At 35.2% G+C, this 19,780-nt stretch overlaps 1 protein-coding gene across 1 annotated transcript; it reads right to left on the bottom strand.

The window, feature by feature from the left end:
* Positions 1 to 217: 217 nt before the first annotated feature.
* Positions 218 to 19,323, bottom strand: RNF212 (ring finger protein 212). The gene is made up of 12 exons (XM_015625701.3): positions 18,909 to 19,323; positions 17,308 to 17,369; positions 13,570 to 13,644; positions 11,480 to 11,536; positions 8,843 to 8,901; positions 7,344 to 7,408; positions 7,185 to 7,254; positions 6,363 to 6,408; positions 5,524 to 5,587; positions 3,893 to 3,965; positions 2,950 to 3,134; positions 218 to 1,729 (listed from the first exon to the last, which is right to left on the bottom strand). The coding sequence occupies exons 1-12, from the start codon at positions 19,018 to 19,020 to the stop codon at positions 1,692 to 1,694; spliced, it is 906 nt and encodes a 301-aa protein (XP_015481187.1). The 5' UTR covers positions 19,021 to 19,323; the 3' UTR covers positions 218 to 1,691.
* Positions 19,324 to 19,780: the final 457 nt, after the last annotated feature.

The raw sequence follows: 19,780 nt of genomic DNA, 5'->3' as shown, positions 1-19,780 counted from the left end.
ACAAATAACACCAAAGTATGACACCTGGCTGCAGAATGCAACTTCCAGCAATTACAAAAGCTATAATATGACTTCACAGACTTGGATGACAACTGCAGTGTGATGAAAGAGATTAGAGAGAATCCCTTCTTGGGATCCAAACAAACAGAAAAACACTGGGGCACAAATAAAAATAAAAGCTGACAGTCATGTTTTAATAGCCTCACTTTTGAAGCTCATCTGGAACTAAAGGAGAGTTGGAATTTTTTAAATTACACTACACACCTTAATTTGAACATGTCTATGGCACTGCAAAATTAAATTTTTGACTGGAAGTTTGCTTGGAAGGAAGCTGACTTTGAGCTCCCAACTAAACTCTGAAGTATAAGAATACTGAAGAGGAGAAAATTCAACTTTCCCATGGTAAAAGAAAAGGCAGCTATACACTGAAATAAGGCAAATATGAAACTGAAAATTCCCATGCTGGAGCAGGGCAAGGATTCTTCTCCCTGAGCAGTGGAAGACACATGTGATGAACTGATTGTAACTTCCTTTCTCTGTCTCAAAGCACTTCTGGGAGAGGAGGTAGAGCTCTGAAGGAGTGAGGGTGGAGGGAAGGTTTTTTTAAGTTTTACTTCTTATTATCCTGCTGTGATTCTCTTAGAAAAAAATTCAATTAATATCCTCAAGCTGAGTCTAGTTTGCCCATGATGGTATTTTGTGAATGACCTCTTCCAGTTCTCAACTCCTGAATCTTTCATTAAGTTTTCTCTCTCCCATCCACTTGTGATGTGAAAAGTAAAACATTTCAACTCAAAAGAAATTTATCATATATTCAGGGAACTTTATTTCAAGAAAAATGCACCAGCTTTTAGTTTTATTATATTTAAAATAGTCTAGGTAAAGTTAGGGTCAAAACAAAACAAAGGCATTTGATAACTCAATCATACCAAAATTTTGCTACGTACACAGTGATGGTGGGAATATGAACTTCAGAGTTGTTCTCAGAAGGAAAAGGCTGCATTCTGGCACCTTCATTCAGAGTACAAAAGTGCTATTCCTGTGCAAAAGTAAAAGTAGTCTTCGCTGTGTTTTGTCTCTTCATTCCAGTTCCCCCACTTCATTCCATTTTGGGAAGAAATCTTTGCTACCTAAATCAAATGATGGACTTGCCAAGGGTGGAACAGATACTGTGTTCTGTGCTCGGAGAGCCTGCTAGAATGCAATATCCATCAAAACTTACCCCTTTTCAAGAGTGCAAAAAAAAGGAGATGCATTGAGTAAGAACCAAACTTTGGAATTCTGTAATCAAAAATCCATAAATAAATTTCTTTTTTTAGGACTGCAGTCTATCTATAATACTGTACAGGCACAATTATTTATCCTGTAGTTCAATGCACTCAGAGCAAAAAATGCTCATTCAACATATAATCATGTCTTGCCCTACCACTTAGGTAATAAAGTACTTTTATTTATGCAATATATTTGAAGCCAATATTTTGAAAAACAAGTAAATTTTGTAGTCCCACCTAAAACTTCAGTAGATGTTAATCAGAAAGATCAGTGATGTTTTAAATACAATATTCATGCTGAACAATTTTCTGGTTTATGCCAATTTGACATATTATGGAAGTTACAAATACTTTGATATCCAGAGACTATGCAGTGCTTTTCCACATGCTTCTTAACAAAAGCAATTCACAGATGTTTGCTCATCTCTCTGATGAATGTCCTCTTATATTAGTTGATCCTAGAATAAAAATACAGATACAAATGAAAAAAAAACAAACTGGGTAAAACTAAAGCTTTATTCATGTAAATTATTTGGGGAATTTATATAAGGAAAAACAAAACTATTAAAAACTAAAAATACAACTTATACAATTAATGAAAACTTTTATATTGACATTTTCCTGAATATAAATGTGTTCCTCTGTATTTCCATAAAAGTATTTTTGCCATATTCCAATTTTAGCTACACAAGTGAATCTCCAAAGCATTATTCTGTATATAAACTGAAATTCACTGCAATCATACAGCCAAATGATATATATTACTAAAGTTCAATATAGCTACTTTTTTTATAACATTAATTTCTCCTACATTATTAATAGATCATATCAGGCTCATGCATTATTTCACATACCGTATCACTGTCCAGAAATTTCACAATTAAAACAATTGTGATGTTAGCTTTTACAAGCTGTAAGCCTTCATTTCTTAAAAGATTTTTATTTTGGTTTCATGAACTTGAAACTACTTGGGATGTGCAGGAAGGTCACATTTATTAGTATGGGCAAAAAGTGCTTCAGAGATAAATTATCTTTTTAATATAAGTTTAAAAAAGTATTTCACTTGTGATGCAAACTCGGCAATAAGGAGAATTAGGTTTGCAAGATGTGATTGGTCAGGGTGCTACATTATGTCATCAAGGTTCTCCTTCCCAAAAAGGGCTGGACCAGTCACAGTACCTTCTGACCAGGGCTGTTCTACAGTTCTGATTCTGTGATTTTATTAATTAATCTGCCCCAGTGCAACTCCTACCCACATCCACCCTCCTTGAGGCTGATGTTTATGCAGCTCCTTTCTGCTTTTGGTAGTTTTATGTTGCACTCAACAAATAACACCCTGGACTGGCTCCCTTTATACTGTGATCAGTGGACATTTACATGGATGTCTTGATAAAGAGATCTTTAAGAAATCTTCAGCTGAGACAGAAAATTTGGGCATTATGAGATTTAAATTTCTGTTAAAATCTAATTCTGAAGTGAAGCAAGAACACATTTTTACAGCAGATACCGTCCTGCACATAAGACAAGACATACAATCATAAACACCAACATCTTTCATATTTTGCTGAGAGCCTACTTCCAATTCTGAAATGTCATTTTTATTTTGGGTAATTTATTTAAGCTGCTATGCTGAAAACTTTTCAGGAAGTGGTAAAGGTTATTTTACAAGTATACTTGCCTTGTCTTTGCAGAAGTCCAGGGATGGTGATTGGCTGCCTTGACAGAGGCAGCTGTGGAGAAGGTGATGTAAATGGATGCAGCTGAGGGGTTCTGAAATCAAAATTAGCCCATGGTCCCCTTTGACTGCTCTGGGATCCAGATGATAATGGACATGCACTAAGTGGTAACCTCACAGGGGTGGATCTGGTAATGAAATTAATTTATGCATGTGATTTGAGGCTACTTCTAACAGTATAAAAGATTTCAAAATTACTTTAATTTGTTGTCTGATATTCTAAAGAAAAATATTATGAATTATATATTTTTACTTATTTAAGATTTTTACATCTTTCAAGAAGCAGACTGACAAAACAATTATGGAATCAGAGGTGGAAAAAAAGAAGTACTTTGTTACACATATTTTAAATTTCTGCTAGGAAGATACATTTGGCTTAATGATTATAAAGAGTTTAATTTTTATGGAATGCTTTAAAGTTATTTATTGATGTTAATAATTCTCACAGTTTAAGACATTTTCAATGTTTAAATGAAAACAACCAGAAACACCTGTTGAAGGCTGCATGAGAAGTTTGGGTTATTCAGAGAGCAGTCCTTGTGCAGATATTGTGCTTTCATCTCTGATATTTTTATAAGAATGATACAGCAGAGACATTATCAAATTTCCTAATTATAAAATTACTACCCCTTTATATAGGAGTACCATTACAATAGATGACAACAGCTACAGAAGCAGAGACTGTATCTGCTCATTTTTGAAAACGTGATTTCAAAACAAAATTTTCCCCGATAAACAAACATTCATGTAGATGATAGCCAAGCTGCACAGTAACACTTCTTCAGCTCTAGAACATGACCTTTGAACATAAAAATTAATGCAGGCAAGAGGGGAAATTTTAGTCTCTTACAGGAGATGGTAACCTCTTGAAAAAGTATTGAATTACCTTGTAGACCCTGCTCCAACATTCTGACTTGGCATTACTAGAGCTGTCTGAGAACGTCTGTAGGATACACTGCCTGTTGGAATCAGATTTTTGAGAACAGGACCAAGTGAATTTCCCATTTTACTTGAGATAACTTTGGAAACAGATATTAGTACTTTCATTGTGTGATTTGGGAAAAATTCATGATAGATTCATTCAACAACAAAACATGGTGCACAATTACAACAGTCAATGAGAGAGCTCAGCTGTCACAAAAACATCATATTGCACCATCCCTGCAAATCTTGTTCCAGTTAAACATGTGTTCGTTTCTTTCACCTTCTTTCATTTATTAGACTATTATTAGACTATCAAGACAGCTGTACTGAAGTGCTCCAGTTCTTCAGCTGATCTTTTTTTGCCCCATCCACCTCTGAGAAACTTTCCTTAGTGCACCATTAAATCATTATTTCCACTCACCCTTACTTTTGCACATAAACTTTGATTCCTTCAGCACTGTCCACTGCAAAACTTTATGTGAAGGTTCTGAAATGTGCTGAACACATAACTGTTCTACATAAAATTTTACTGTCTAATAAATATCTATTTATATTTAGACACAATAAAAAACCAGTTAACCTCAGCTCTCTTTATCTTGTTATGCTTAAATTTATAGGCAACCATGCATTTAGGAAGGATCTGAGCATATAAATCAAACATAACACATAAGCAATTTTTCCTCCTTCATTGAAATTGCATTGCAATTGCATTTATCTTTGTTTCAGGACACTTACACCATGTAAAAACACAAGAGTGCTAGAAGTTCTTTATGTGGCTACAGATGGATTCTATGAACTGCTGCAGCCAGGTGAAAGCCTGCCTGAGCATGGAGTGCTGCAGAAACATCTGAATGTAAAACTAAGAATGGGAGAGACACGTGAATAGCAGGCCTGCAAAGCATTAGGAATTCTGGGAAACTCCTCATAAATAAACAGCTCTCAAGAGACTGCACCAATTCCAGTAGGCTGTTACTCATGTCTTATTTACATCTGAGTGTTACCCAAGCTCAGGATATGAAGGAATGAAGAAAGTAGTGGCAGGAAAAATGTCTTATACCCTATAACAGTGATAAGGTGAAAAAAAAAAAAAAATAATCACCCTTATGAAGAAATTCTTGATCTCAACTACCTTACTTCTGTAAATAAATATTTTTTTTTCACTTCCCTTTAGTTTCCCCCCTTTTCTTCATGTGACATTAATATCACATTGTGGACAATGTTACCTTCTGTTAACCACAAACAGATAAAATAATGAAGCTTAACAGAGGTTCAACAATGTATATTACAAGTATTCCTGTTCTGTTCAATCAGACATATAATTACAGTATTTTCCTTGCAACTTTGATTTGGGGAAAAAAATCAGTTTGGCTACAAGTAATCATTTGCTGAACAGAAGAGCTAAGTATTAGGAAAACATTTCATATTTCATTTTAACCATTTTCCAGTTGCTGGACTGAAGTCCACATGGTAAATTCCTCACTGCTCAACACAATTCAAATTTTTTTAGTAAATTGCTAATATACAGATTTTAATTTATTTATCTTCCTGATGTAACAGAAATGTTATTCAGTTACAAAGTTTCCTTTTACTCACCCATATGTCCATTCTGTGGTGGAGTTATTAGTGATAATCTTGTGGGACCAGTTGGTGTCTCCAGCTAAATTAATGGCAAGTCATTAACCACAGTGTAATAAGCATATAAATTATTAAGACATTTTAAGCAATATTATATTGTTATATTTTTGAAATCTACAGAGCCTGAAGAGCTCTGAAACTCTCTGCTGTCAGTTTTGTTCATAGCACTAAAATGCAAAACCTAAGAATAAAGTTACTATTTTTAAAGATCTATGGGCAGGTGGGTAATACATGTATTTTAGCTTTATTATAACCTATCACATTCAGATAAGAAAGGTTATGAGACACTCTCACTGTTTTCTGTGCTGAGATTCCATTTGCAATTTGCAAGCTAGCAGCTGTTACTGGATGTTACCTCTCCTGACCAGGATACCAACACCATGAAAAGCTCCTGCCTTCATTCTCATGTTTGCAGTATCAATCAAAACCTCAACTCCCTACTCAGGTATCTGAGTCTAAATGATAGTGCTTTCAGATCACTGAAATTTTTGTAATACTGGGATTTTAAGATTTTGCCATTTACTTTGGCATCACAAGTTTAAAAGCCTGTATATGGCAGGTGAAGAATATAATCCCGGAAATTAATGCTGTGATTTATTTCCTTTTGGTTTCTTTTCGGGAGCATCTGACTTCCACCCCGCATCAAGTATATCTGAAATCATCATGCACATCAGAATGGTTTTGAATGGAATGGGGGGAGAATCCTATGTTTTGCATCATTAACAGAGTAGGAGAAATCAAAAGGATATATGTGTGTAACTATACATAAAATAATTAAAAAAAAACCCAACACTTACTCTCCTCATTGGTGAAGGTACAGGATCAATCTCCATTACCTCCATCCTTGCAAGAAAGGTCAAAGTATGACATTGTAATAAAAATCACATTTTCATTATAAAGACTAAAATTATGTTAGATTCTAATGTTAAATTTGACTAGTAATGGAAAAGTATAATACACAATGCATAAGTATTTAGGACTTATTCCAAAACTCACTAGCAATAAATCTATTCATTGATTGAGCTTTGGTTTAGACATTTGCAGAGAAAGTTATTTTATGATTAGGATTGTTATTCTTCTATTTGTCTGAATAAATATGCATACTTATGTATTTATCATTTGTATTCTCAACAAGGGCATTCTGAATCTGTATTTTTGTAGGGAAAAAAGTCACAATCAAACGTATAGAAATATTTAAGCTTGAGCAAGCTGTATATTCATTTTACTTAAAATTAAATGAGCCTTACTGGACTGGCTCATCTCATCTAAACTGAGACAACTAAAAAAAAAAATATACATACAAGTGTCTGTACAATAAATTTAGTTCTTCTCTATGATAAATGGAGAGCGTCTCACTATTCACCATTCACCTATCCATCTAAAAGTTCTTTGAAATAAGGTGCATCATGCCTTAGGTTTTTTCCCCATAACCATAATTATCCATACAACTGTAATATACACTTGGATAGATAAGCCTTTCCTCATTTGTTTCACATTTGAACAGTTTGCAAAAACAAAACACAAAATCAGGAAATATTTTATACTCACTAGAAAAAGGTTACTTTCTGTATAAAATATTAGGTAAGATTCTCATTGAAAATGAACAAATTTGTACCCACGTTTCAGAAGTGGAAGGATGACTCGAATGAAGAGAATTTGAAGAATAAACATTCTGTTTTCTTGGAGGAACTGAAGTCATTAAGAAATTTAATATTAGAACACAGTTATGTCCAGTGCCATGTATTCCATAATTAATATTTTAAACCAACATTTCTTACTGGAAAATGTATTTCTGCTCATACTGGAAAATGGAAGCGGTGTAGTTTTATCAGGAGGTTTCATACTAAAAGGGAAAGAAGAAATAACAGATATAAATTGAAAGCTGGTTTGATTAGTTCACGTGTCTAACTGGTCAATAAAGTATAAAATCAAAGCATTTTATCCATCAGTAGCAGGTTTTAACATAATACCATTTGCCATAAAGCAAAGTAAGAATTTATTTAGTAAGCTATGAACTTGCTTTTTATATCATAATATCTGAAGTGCTCATTGCATACCCAACAATATCAACTTAGCACAACGTTATAGCAAAGTACTTTAGGGAACAAAAGATGTTAAAATACAGCTCTTAACTATAGCTAAGCAGAAAATTCATTTCATTTCATGAAATTATACATTTACCAAACTTAAAGAAATCTAGTTGTCAAATGAAATGTTGGCATTTTCTTGCTATTCAATAATAACTTTGTAGAACTGGTACCTTTGACAAGAACCATAAATAGGAAGAATATTTCTACTAGGCAAGCAAGGGAAGCCCCTAGGACACTGCTCTCTTGGTAGAACTCAAAATAGAAAATCTAAAATTCAGTTAGAACTCTGTATTTGATATAACCAAGATGCAATTCATTTGAGATAAAGAAAAGAAAATGGAGGCAGTGAACAAAAACATATAAACTTCTGTAATCCACCACATAGAGTTTCTTTTATACTGGTTTTTCTTTCTGTTACATTATACCAAACAGTCTGAGAGAGTAAAATACATTATGTGCAGTTAAGAGTCATGGGAAATAGCCTGTACTAAAAAAACAAACAAACAAAAAAGCAAATGAAAAACCAAAATAAAACCAAACAAAAACCACAGGAAAGGAATGAAGATCAACAAATTTGTGTTGTTAAAATGCTGGTTCCATGAACTGGCTTATTAATGAGATTTGAAGAACAGTTTTGGCTTTATGTTAGAAATAAGATGAAAAGATGAAAGTGTATCAGTCATTGAGGGGAAAATGATGAGCAATCTCTTGGCTACCACTTTGAAACATTTGAGAAAAAAGACAAATTCAAGATGAGACAATAATTTAATTTCTACTAGAAATAGAAACAATGAGAACCATATTACAAAACTCTGGTAACTTTGTAAATGGGCTAAGATACCCACAAGGGCACCACATTACTTTCTAGGCTGATGCTCTAAAGTCCATTGCAAAATACACAAACATGCTTATGTAACTGCAAATAAAAATTTAAAACTGTGTATCTATGTGAAAGACTTTGTTAAAAGTTCACTTCTAGAGTTAACTACTGAGTTGTATTGTAAATAAAAGGATTTTTCCTAACAGGATTGATTATTGTGAAAAATTAATCTGATGTCAGAAATCACTATACATTTATTTCTGTAAAAACATGAGGAAGGCAAACAAATCATTAAATCTTCATTGTTTAATGAATTAAACTTACTGTTGTCTGATTACATTTACTTTTGCTGCATTAAACCTCTTACCGTTGCATCTGTTGCATTTGTTGTGTTACTTTCTTGAGAGACTCTTCCAGCTTCATTATCTGTGAGATAATCATAGATTTAAACAAAGTCTATGTGTGTGATATACAGCTTCATTTTCACCCAACAAGTATTCTAAAGTGTTGAAAAGCTGCTTTCTATTGGTTTTAATCTTAAGACATCATTACTATTCCAGATTTATTGGAGCTGTTATGGCTGTGTTATGGACCCATTAAACAGTCAGTCTGGAAGAGATATGCTTCTTTTTGGCAGTTAAAGACTTCGTTTGATTACCATTTCTTAAGTGTGCTGATAATATTGGATAAATGAATACTAGGAAGAGTGCTTAAAAACAGTTTTCTTTTCTTTTGCTTCCTATATTCCACATCTGATATAAAAGCTTTTTTTATGATTAATACGGAGTTATCTGAAAAAGCTACCAATAAATGTACAAAATACTATGTTCCCACCATATTTCTCATTTCAGATTCAAAATGTATTCAGTTCACTGCAGTATCTACTTGTAATAAGCTTAAATGAAAAGTATTTCCTACTAAATTAGAGACAACCAAAAATATCTCCATTAAAGAATGTTATGAGCTGGCAAAATTGAAGAATATTAAGGTCAAGAACACTAAGTCAGCTCGCTAGTATGTGAATTTTTTACAGTTTTTCATTATGTGAACATATATTATATTTTATGAAGGAAGTAAAAAATTACCCAATAGCCTCAATACTTTATCTATATTTTATCCTTAATTTCCACTTAATCTTTCACATTGTTCATATTTTGAAGGCAAATGAATTTGCTTGTTAACTTTTAATGCTTCTCGAACTATTATTTGAGTCCTTTAATAAAATTACCTGCTTTATAAAATCATACTGTTTGTGGGAGATACTATGTTCTTTTTGCAGAAGCAAAACTCTGCAAAACAGATTAAAGAAAAAATGTAATTTATGTAAGATCTGGTTTTTGGTATTTTGTTTTCTTCTTCCTAATGAGAGCTAGGTTTGATTAAGAAAGGGACCAGTCAGGAAGAATGTACTTTACCCTGTTGCTCTGTAGGACTGGGTAATTTTAAGACCAAAGTATCTTAAGGTGAGTAACTATTTGATTTTCAATATTTTGGGATCCTAGCACAACAGGGCTTCAAGACCTGCTGAGAATACGGACAGCAAGTGCCTACCATCATCTGCACCCCAATATCTGCACAACTCACAAAAACAGCAACAAAGCAGTTTAATGAAGACCATGAGATCTTGCTGGTTGACAGTGACAAGGATGATAAACTAGAAATAAGGAAGGGGACCTGAAACAAGACAGCCAAGCATGAGAAACCAGAATGGTGTTTAATACAACCAGCCTCTCCTGACCCTGATCCAATGCAAGCAGTTTTAACATACTAACACAAAGAATGGGCAACAAACCCACCCAAAACAGCGCATCACTGAAGCAGCAACCAGCTATATCTATCTACTTATCTAGATATTTATGCATATATTCAACTGTTTCAGTACTGTCACCTGAACACCTTCCTTAGGTCAAGCATCATCCCTGAATACTTTACAAACACTGCTGAGTGAATGTCTCAACAGTAAAAAACTTAAAAATACTGCCATTACAAAAGTATCAAAACTCTCCACAGAGAGATAACATCTGTATTTATGCTGAATTCTATTAAGACATTTGTTTTACTTTGTCTACAGGTTTCAGTTTTACAATCTGGAGCTGTTACAAAAGATTAGAAGGGGGATGAAATCAGGATTCCTTCCTGGCCTGGCTTTGAAAGCAGAAGGACAGGACCCTAAAATAACTACACACACCACAGTACACTATGAGTGATCCCAAAATGCATTCATGGAGAAGAGGGAAGAATGGGCCACAGAGAACCTAATTCTCCAAACTTCCTATCCATGACAATCATACCAGAAACTCCACACACACATGAAATGGCCAACTGGACAGCTACATGAGCTTTTCATTCTCATTTCATACGTGTGGTACCCACTCATGGGTCTAATCACCAATACTGCCAAGCAGCTTTAAGCAACATCCCGTGTCTTTAGAAATAAAAGAAACATCCAACTATTTAATAAAATATTTAGAAGTAGCTGAAAAATGAAAAAGAAATCTGCCTTCCAGCCTACAAAGGAAGAAGCACAGTGACAAATGCAGTACCTCTTCTCCATGGAATAATTAATTCTGTCCTTCACACAGAGCTATCCCAAATTCAGGGTATTAGCCCTTAGTCTTGTTTCCCACTGCTCAAGTTTCTCATTTATTTTGTCAGCCCTAAAGTCTTCTTTTCCTCTGGGCTTATCTCCTAGCACCCATTCCTCCTCACCTCTTCCTCCTTCCCCTCCATACAGTGAACTGGTTTCTTCCCTCCCTGTTCTTTGATTCTCCACTTAATCTTAACCATCTCACAACTAGAGTATTTTATTAAAAATAATCACCAGAATTAATAGAGTCCTCACAGACTTTAAACAATTAAAAACTAGTATTTATAATGACAGTAATGAGTCAATCCTGATAAATTATTCTAAGCATTCCAATAAAAGATGATTAGTTTCTAAAAATAAACCAAAGTAACAAGGCAAACATAAACAAAACCCTAGAAAAATCACAGTTAGAATTACCTTTTCCTTGTAGTGTGTTAATAAACGCTTACGATATTTTTCTTGAAATTCTGCAACCTAAAAATAAATAGTTATATCAAGCTTCACATAATTAAATTTATACACCTCAACAAAGAAGTGATGGAAAACACCTACTTCACAGTATGCAAAGTTTTCTGTATTTTAATAGGCAGTTAACATGTCTTCTTCAAATCCTCTTCAAAAAATACCCAAAGTATTCTAAGTTATTATCACCGATAGACAAAGTCTTATAAAGTTATTCTAATCCAATATGACCTACAGTAGAGCTGGTAGATTTATTTCATTCAAGTTGTATTTTAACACTATGTTCAATAAAAAGGTAAAGACATTAGAAAACCAGTCTTTAGCTGCAGTGTTTCTTATTCATCAGTGCTAAGCAAACACATAAAATTAATGGCAACATAAAAAGTAATCTGTCTTACTGGCAATTATAATATGCCTTGTAAAAATACCCTGTTAATTAAAAAATAATTGTTAGACACACTGTCTGGTGATGTGTAAGCACTTCTTGTGTCCAAATGAGGATCATAAACCATGACAAGTTAAAAGTAAAAATGACATGGTAGGCAAGACAAGAGCTTGAGAAACAAATTACCATAGGCAGTAACTTCTAATAAATCATTCTTCTCACATGTAAGAAAACTGCCAGAAAATGTGTAGGAATAGAGACAACCAAGAAGAAACACTCTGAGAATATTAAGCCATAGAGGAGTATCCAACTTAAATGGATATTTTATTCCCTGGAAGGTTCCCACTGAATACTCATGAAAGAATCAAGTGTGTCTTTTGAACAACTGATGGAAGAAATATCCACTTAGAAAGCGATGTCTCTGAGCTGCCTCCACTCACTCAGAAATGAGTTCTTGGGTCTAGGAGATCATCTTTTGATGCTGGGACAAATTCTGAGCATACCTCAATGCCTTCACTACACTTCAATATGTTTCCAATAGGTTCTCTCAGGCTACCTTAGCCTTGAGAGATTGAGCCCTCTTTTTTCCCTCCTTTGGTACAGTATGGAAGTTTGTATTCCCACGTGATTGGATGTGTGGTTCCCTGCATTGTTACAGTTTACAGAGTAAACTAAAAAAAGCCCTGCTGATCCTGATGTTAAAAAGTGGGTATGGAAGGACAGAGGAAGGGTTCACATTTACCTTGTGTCACTTCTGCATCTGAGGAGGAGCACTCCTCAAGAAAGTGGCTAAGCTCAGCTTTGGAAAAGTCTGTGAAGCCTGGGGTAGAGCAAATGTGAATCCATGACCATTGCTGGAGATGATTTTCCCTGGGTTATTGTTCTGCTGGATCAGGGAGCTCACCCAAAGATCAGCAATTCCCAGCCCAAGGAGATGAGAATAGACAGTGAAGGCTGCAGCTGAGCCCAGGGACAATGTACTACTGAGTGCCTGAAACTGCTGCTGAAATACACAGGAAGAAGGACAAGGACACAAAATCCCAAAGCCAAGCTGAAGAGATGCAGAAAATGAGGAGTAAATGGGAGTTTGTATGCACTCATTTAACCCACACAGCTACAGAAATTCTTTACTGGAAATGAAGCCTGAAGAAAGGAATCCTATCTGGAATTCACAGAAAGCAGGAGGAAAATGACCTTGGAATCATTTACTGCATCTATCTAGAAAAAAAAGAAGAGGTGTGTTTTGATTAAAGAAAGGAAAAAAAAAAAAAAGGGAAAGACAGCACAGTCAGCTCAGGTCTGTAGCCCAGCTCAGGTTTTTACAGTGTAACTTTTTATTGCTATAATTAAGGCACACTATCTGGGCACATTTAAGCTTCTGGCAAATCTAATTTTTGATTGCATGGCATTGGAAGTGATTTTACACCATTAAAATAACCAGACTAGTGGTCCTTAGAGAGAGTTTGAAAACATAAGCAGTGACCATAATGAATGATTTATGTCTCCTTTAGAACTTAGAAACTGTGGAATTAAGGAAGTAAATATAATAATGGGCATACATTACTTTCAAGAATTCACTCATATACTTTTCCCATTCACATAACAATCAGTAGGAGATGCTGACTTTTTATAGAGTTAAGAAGTTTTAAGGCAGATTCACCTGTGATAGTTCAGCTGAATATTTCTTGCATAATACATCTACTTGCATGAACAGTGATTGAATATCAGGACTTATCTATGAAGAAATGAAAATATACCAAGGTTAGCATTTTTATTAGCAAGTCAAATAAAGTCTTTTTAGAAGTGCTTCTTAAATTGACTGATGTATATAAATAGAAAAAAATTGATAGATCAGAGACGGATAATGCAGAAATTGAAAATAAACTGAGTTTTCTTTAACAGCCTTATATTACCCACATATATACTTATTGTGATTAAGATAGCACCAGTGTCCAGTGTCCATCCAAGGAGGATGCTGTGGCCCCTGGAAGAGGCATTGCATTCACACCAACAGCCAGGTTTCTGGAAGGCACTTTCCAGGCTTTTTGGTTCTCACCATTCCCAGCCACAGGGAATGTAGGGATGCATCCTACAATCAGTCTTGTTTCCAAGTCCTTTTTCAGAATAGTTCCAATACTGCCTGGGATCCCTTTGTCTCTTCCTGCCCACGGGGCAGCAGAATATTATCCCAGAATACCAAAAGAGCCCTAAAGTAATTGCTGAATTTTTAAGTATTTTATGACTTGTGTCTTTTAATCAGAGATCATGATGTGGCCTCACAAATGGCCACCTGTGCTTTTATAAAATGTTAAGTGCTCTATACTTAAGCCATGATTGTAATAAAAATATATTTGTTACTTATGGTGAGGAAAAAAATGTTTCAAAATATTAGGTGAATTTCAAAATAATAGCGACATTTGCACATCTATCCAAATCTACAAAGCAGTGTAGACAACTTAAGTGTTATGTTAATCCTGAATACACACATTCCTAATCTGTACATAAGGAAAACAAAGAAAATACAACTCCAAAATAGTTATACTAGTTTTAGTACTAAATTAAAATAGCTAAACATCTTTCAAAAACAATGTATCTAGGAAAAAAATCTACCTGCAAACAGGATGGCTCTCTTTGATGTATTGTGATTCTATAAGAGAAGGTAGGTTTACAACTACCCCAAATTTGAAGAAAAAGACCAAAAATAATGCAGGCATACTTAGATGCTAGAAGAAGGTTGCCCCAGAAAGAAGGTAGCCTTTCTGTAAGGAACCACTTCTCAAAATCCAGTAAGAAAGAACTGCTGTAGGAAGAATTGAAATTACTCCTAGAAGTATTAAAAATCTCAAAAAGCTTTAAAAAAATTAAGAAAATTTAAAAGGTGAATTACTAAAAGAAGTAAGAACTGGGCCACCTGTGAATGAAGCATAAGTTTCCTGGAATCCTAAGAAAACAGAAGGAAAAGTGCAGTCACTTAAATTAAAAATACTGCATTGAAATCAAAAAGGGTTAGGCTTTGCTCCACTCTGAAATACACAAAAATCTAAAAAAATAGTATTTTTAACTCCACCAAAAATATCTTAACACTAGCATAAAGTCAAATACTCAAGACCAAACAACAGCCAAATCTCTTTTCTATGTGTGCTTAAATTATATATTTTTAACAATAAAGAGAAATGGAATCTTTTATATATGAAAAATAATTGTGCAAGGAGCTAAATTAACAACTTGGATTTACAATAGGTTTGTATCTTCTGTTTCCCATATGGTGACATCAGCTACTGGGATGTCCTGTGCAGCAATTGATGATGGCCTGCACTGTCTGCTCACTGCAGAGCCGTGCATGCTTTAGGGAAACTGCTTTTCCTTGCTTTCCCCAGCTACAAATTCTTACAGAAGTCACAGGAGGTAGTTAATTGTCTTTGAGACTTCCTCTGCAATTTCGAATTTGGTTGACATCAGCCAAAGCATTCAAAAATTTTCAGCTGACAGATGGAGAAATGCAGGGACAGACAGCACAGGGAACCTACCTGTGATATTTCAGTAAAGAAAATACACACAAGACAATAATAGTCCACCTTGAAAACTTGAAGATATTCATAAAAATACATTCAGCTTCCTCAAATGAAATGCATTCATAGGAGCAATCTATTTAGGGTTCTATCAAAACAATGATCTTGGTTTATGTACCTATCAGATTGGAAAAAATAAAACCCAAGCAGCTTCATTGTGATGTAAAAACTCTTTCAAATAAAGATTTGTATGATACTGTTTGTATTTTTTCTGCTGCATGGAGGACTAGCAGATGTTCCTATGATATTCTGAAATACTAAACAGCCAGATTCTGATTTATTGTACCACTTAAACATCCTCTGGGGAAAAGCAAGTGGGGATCATGAGACACAAAAGGAAGATATAAAGGTGACAAGAATGCATTAGTATAAAAATGAGCATATTTAATGTGTACATGTTGATTATCCCAACATACAATTTAATTAGGAGTTCTAACACATTTATAGGACCTCCTCCTCATTGGGAATTCTTCCATAGCATCAAGCTCATAAAGCTTACCAGGTATATTTCCTCTCAGGTTCCTGAATTATAGAGCCATGACTTTTTTATATGCATCTTTAATTATCATTCCAATCATTTTATCTGTTCTTAATCAAGGATAAGCAATTATCATTAATGTCTTTTTTAAAGAATATGGTAATTTGCTTCCTTCCAGCCCTCCAGAGCAGTGGCAGGTTCAAATGAAACATCTAATATTTTTGTTACTATCCCAATCACTTCATTTTTAAATTCCTTCTGTGTGTTTGAATTACCAAGTTGTGATGAAATACTGCAATTTAAGACTGATGTAACTTAAAAACTGACATTGTTTTGAGCAAGGTGTTGGACAAAATGGCCCCTGACAACTCAGAATATTCTTTGATTGAAATTAATAACAAAGTTTGCAGCAACAATATGTTGATGTTGAACGCATATTGAAATATGCCTTTTAGAATTTTTATGAAGTGCTTTTTGATTTGTTTTGTATTTGATTACTGTGTGCATTGTTCTTTTGTATTATAATTGCATTTTGTTGTTTTGCTGCAATTTTTTTTAGTAGCATTGTCTTCTTCAATGTGTAAGATTGCTAGGAGGCCTTCATGTTTAGCTGTATTTAATTTTATTAAATGTTTTTGGTGTTTCTCTTTTATCCTTATAAGGCATTGTCTCTTAGGTAGGCATCAGTCTACAAAAATATGAATGTTTTCACAACCTATTTATGAAATCAGCTAAAGAGAAGATTGCTTCTGGGAGAAATGGCAAAATTAAATGGTCCTAATGATTAATCAAGAAAAGGAATTAAAAGCTCTTAATTCTCCAGTGAATAACAAGAATTCCCAACAATATTTCAAACTCTTTCTTAATCACACAGCCACGAGGAAAATAGTTAAGCTTAAGAGAAATCAGGGGAAAAAAACCTAATCTACTTGAAAACACTGCTGAGCCATCATGCAGGTTTTTAATTCAGTCCATTAATGAAATAATTCATTACTGTTCATTTTCTGTGATGTACAAATGCCAATATCAATAAACATTTTTCAACATTTTGAAAGTAGTCACTGATATTACACAGTAACCAGCCATATTTATTGAAAAGTTTAGAATGATTTACAGTTTAGCAGTACCTGAAAACCTCAAATGTTTCCATAGGCTTTAATTTAAAGGAATATATACAACAAAAAGCTGAGCTGTCTAATGCTTAAGTATCTAAGTTTAACAACCTATTATCAGTAAATATTCATGCCAGAGTTGGCAAAAACAAAAAAGGAAGCATTTTTTTATGCAAATAGTTTAGCTGTTAAACAAACCACAGATTAATGTAATGCAACAAAACTAAAGCTTGGTTTACCTCTTTTGAAAGGACTAAGGTACGACAAGGACTTCTACAGATCAAACATTCATCTTTTTTGCCTGTAAGATAAAGATACATTTAAAATATATATCAAACTGAATATATATTAAATACATTGTAAATAGAATGTGATATCTAAACCTCTGGAGCTTGTGGAAGAAATCTGCAGGTTATACAAGAAGTATGAATAAACATGAATAATGAATTTGTTTCTATAACCATTACACAGAGTTGTGCAGGAAAAATGTGTATGAATGTCATCAGGTCTTACTCCTTTAAATAAGCATTCATGTAAATGATTTTGTGAATATCATTAGTGTCACAGAATGCAGGTGACTTTTCGTTCCCTTGATTTAAATAGGACTACTTGCCTGGTTTAATTAAATGTATGCTTAAGTGCACTAATGATTTACAGTCAATCTGATACATGTATTTTTAGACTGGGGCACAGTTGGGTTCTCCCAAGAAAATATATGAAACCCAAATGTAAAGGAATTAATAATTTTACCTTTTGAATTCCTCCAGTGAGAAAACAATAAAATCACTTTTTAAAACTTTATGACTCTAAACTCTTTGATTATCTGCAAACACATTAGAAAATATCTATAGCAAATGCACATTATTTCAATATTTATAATTGATAATTTTACTAGCTACTGCCTTTCTGAAGATTCTAAAATCTTTAAACCTTGCATTGTCATTACTGTTGAATTCACAGCAAAAAGATACATAATCTCTCACATGTTTTCCTGCCAAACTACATTAAGAGCAGAAAGGAAAGGAAAGATGTTGTCTATGTCCTAGGAGCCTGGAAGCTGTAGAGGCTGCATTTTATTATACTCTATCCTCAACAGCAACCCTGTGAAAATGCCTAGTCAAAAATCTTTAGTTCTGAAATACAGATTGATCATTTCTTCTGTGTGCCGTTAAAAAAAACCCATGGCATTTAGCATGATGTGAAAAACATTGAGATTTGTCTGCTGCATTTTTTTTCTTTTGTGAAACAACTCCATTATTCCTCTGTCTTTCCCAAATATCATTGTCTAAGAACATCCCAGGAGTCACAGAGTATGACTCTGGAATTGTACAAAGCACAAGAGCTTCAAAACATCACTTTAAATCTTCCATCATGCTGCTGAAAGTTTTCAGAAACAATATTGAGCCTTAAAACTTATTATTAAGACTACTTAAAATACCTACGTTAAACAAATCCTATGGTTTTTTTTATTGCTCTTTCACTAAGGAAAAAAACATTATTTTTTCCCAAATTAGCCAGAATAGAAGGCCATCTATTAGTGTTTTAAAAAAAAAAATAAAAAATTATGGATCATAAGTATCCAGTACCCAGTTTGATTAAAGCCTCCACGGCCTGTGCCCAAGGGTTCTCTCAAAGCCACACCAACCTGGAAGTGGTCACAGGCGGGTTTTACGGTTTAAAGCGAATCAACAGTAAGGACTGGAAAGGCTTATCAGTACCATTCGAAAAAATGCTCAGGGCTTTCTTTTTTCCCTCAGCGGGTCAGAAATAGCCATGTTTGGGGTGGATGTGTGCACGCCAGCACAGCCCGCCCCGCCGGGCGCGCCCCAGCAGCCATTACCTTTCTGCAGGCAAACCTCACAGAAAACGTGGCCGCAGCTGGTGAGGTAGAACAGCGGCGTGGGGCTGAGGGGCTGGCGCATGCAGGAGTTGCAGAACGGGGACACGGCCATGGGGCAGGAGGGCCCGGCGGCGGCCCGGGGCTGGGGCAGAGCCGCTTCTCCTCAGGCCGAGCCCCGCAGGTGCATCCCCGCCACGTCCCGCCCGCTGAGGCGGCCCTGAGGGCAGCGCGGCCCGCGCCCCTCCCGCCGCGGGGCCTCAGGGCGGCAGAGCTTGGTCCTCACACACCCGCCCACCAAAATATTTGGGTTTTCTGGCCTCTCACTACCAAACTGGAGCGGTGCCGACACAGACGGTGCTCTGACAGTCCCGCTCCCGTCCACAAACGTGGGAACTGAACTGCACCCACAGCGCTGCAGGCAGCGGCTTCAGCAGGAGCCCCGCCCTATTCACTCGGCCCGGGGCAGCAGATGGCGGGGTGCAAAGAAAAAAAAAACAAACACGGAGAAAATAATTGTGTCTCTCACTCTTTCAAATGCAAGAATCTAGGAAGTTTATTAATTCTATATCACAGGTTTGCTATTGCATCTTCTGTTGCGGAAAAAGAGCAAAACAAGGAGATTTAGGACATTTGAGGTTCATTTCTTCGACCAAAAAAAAAAAAAAAGAAAATACTCCGTTGCTTGCTAGTGCCCCTCGATGAAAACTTTAGGGAGAAAGAAGTCCCTTACAGACCTAGTTGCAGTGCAGGCTGTAGCTCTGGGTATGACAGAGCCACAAACTGCAGAGGAAGCTTTTAACCTCACAAAGGTTTTCTGTCCCCAAAGTGCTTCCCAAAGGCGCTGTGAGTCAGCTTCTGCTTTATGGAGTTAA

Source organism: Parus major, chromosome 4, assembly GCF_001522545.3.
Source record: "Parus major isolate Abel chromosome 4, Parus_major1.1, whole genome shotgun sequence".
NCBI lineage: Eukaryota > Metazoa > Chordata > Aves > Passeriformes > Paridae > Parus > Parus major.
This window is presented reverse-complemented; position numbering and strand designations above follow the sequence as displayed.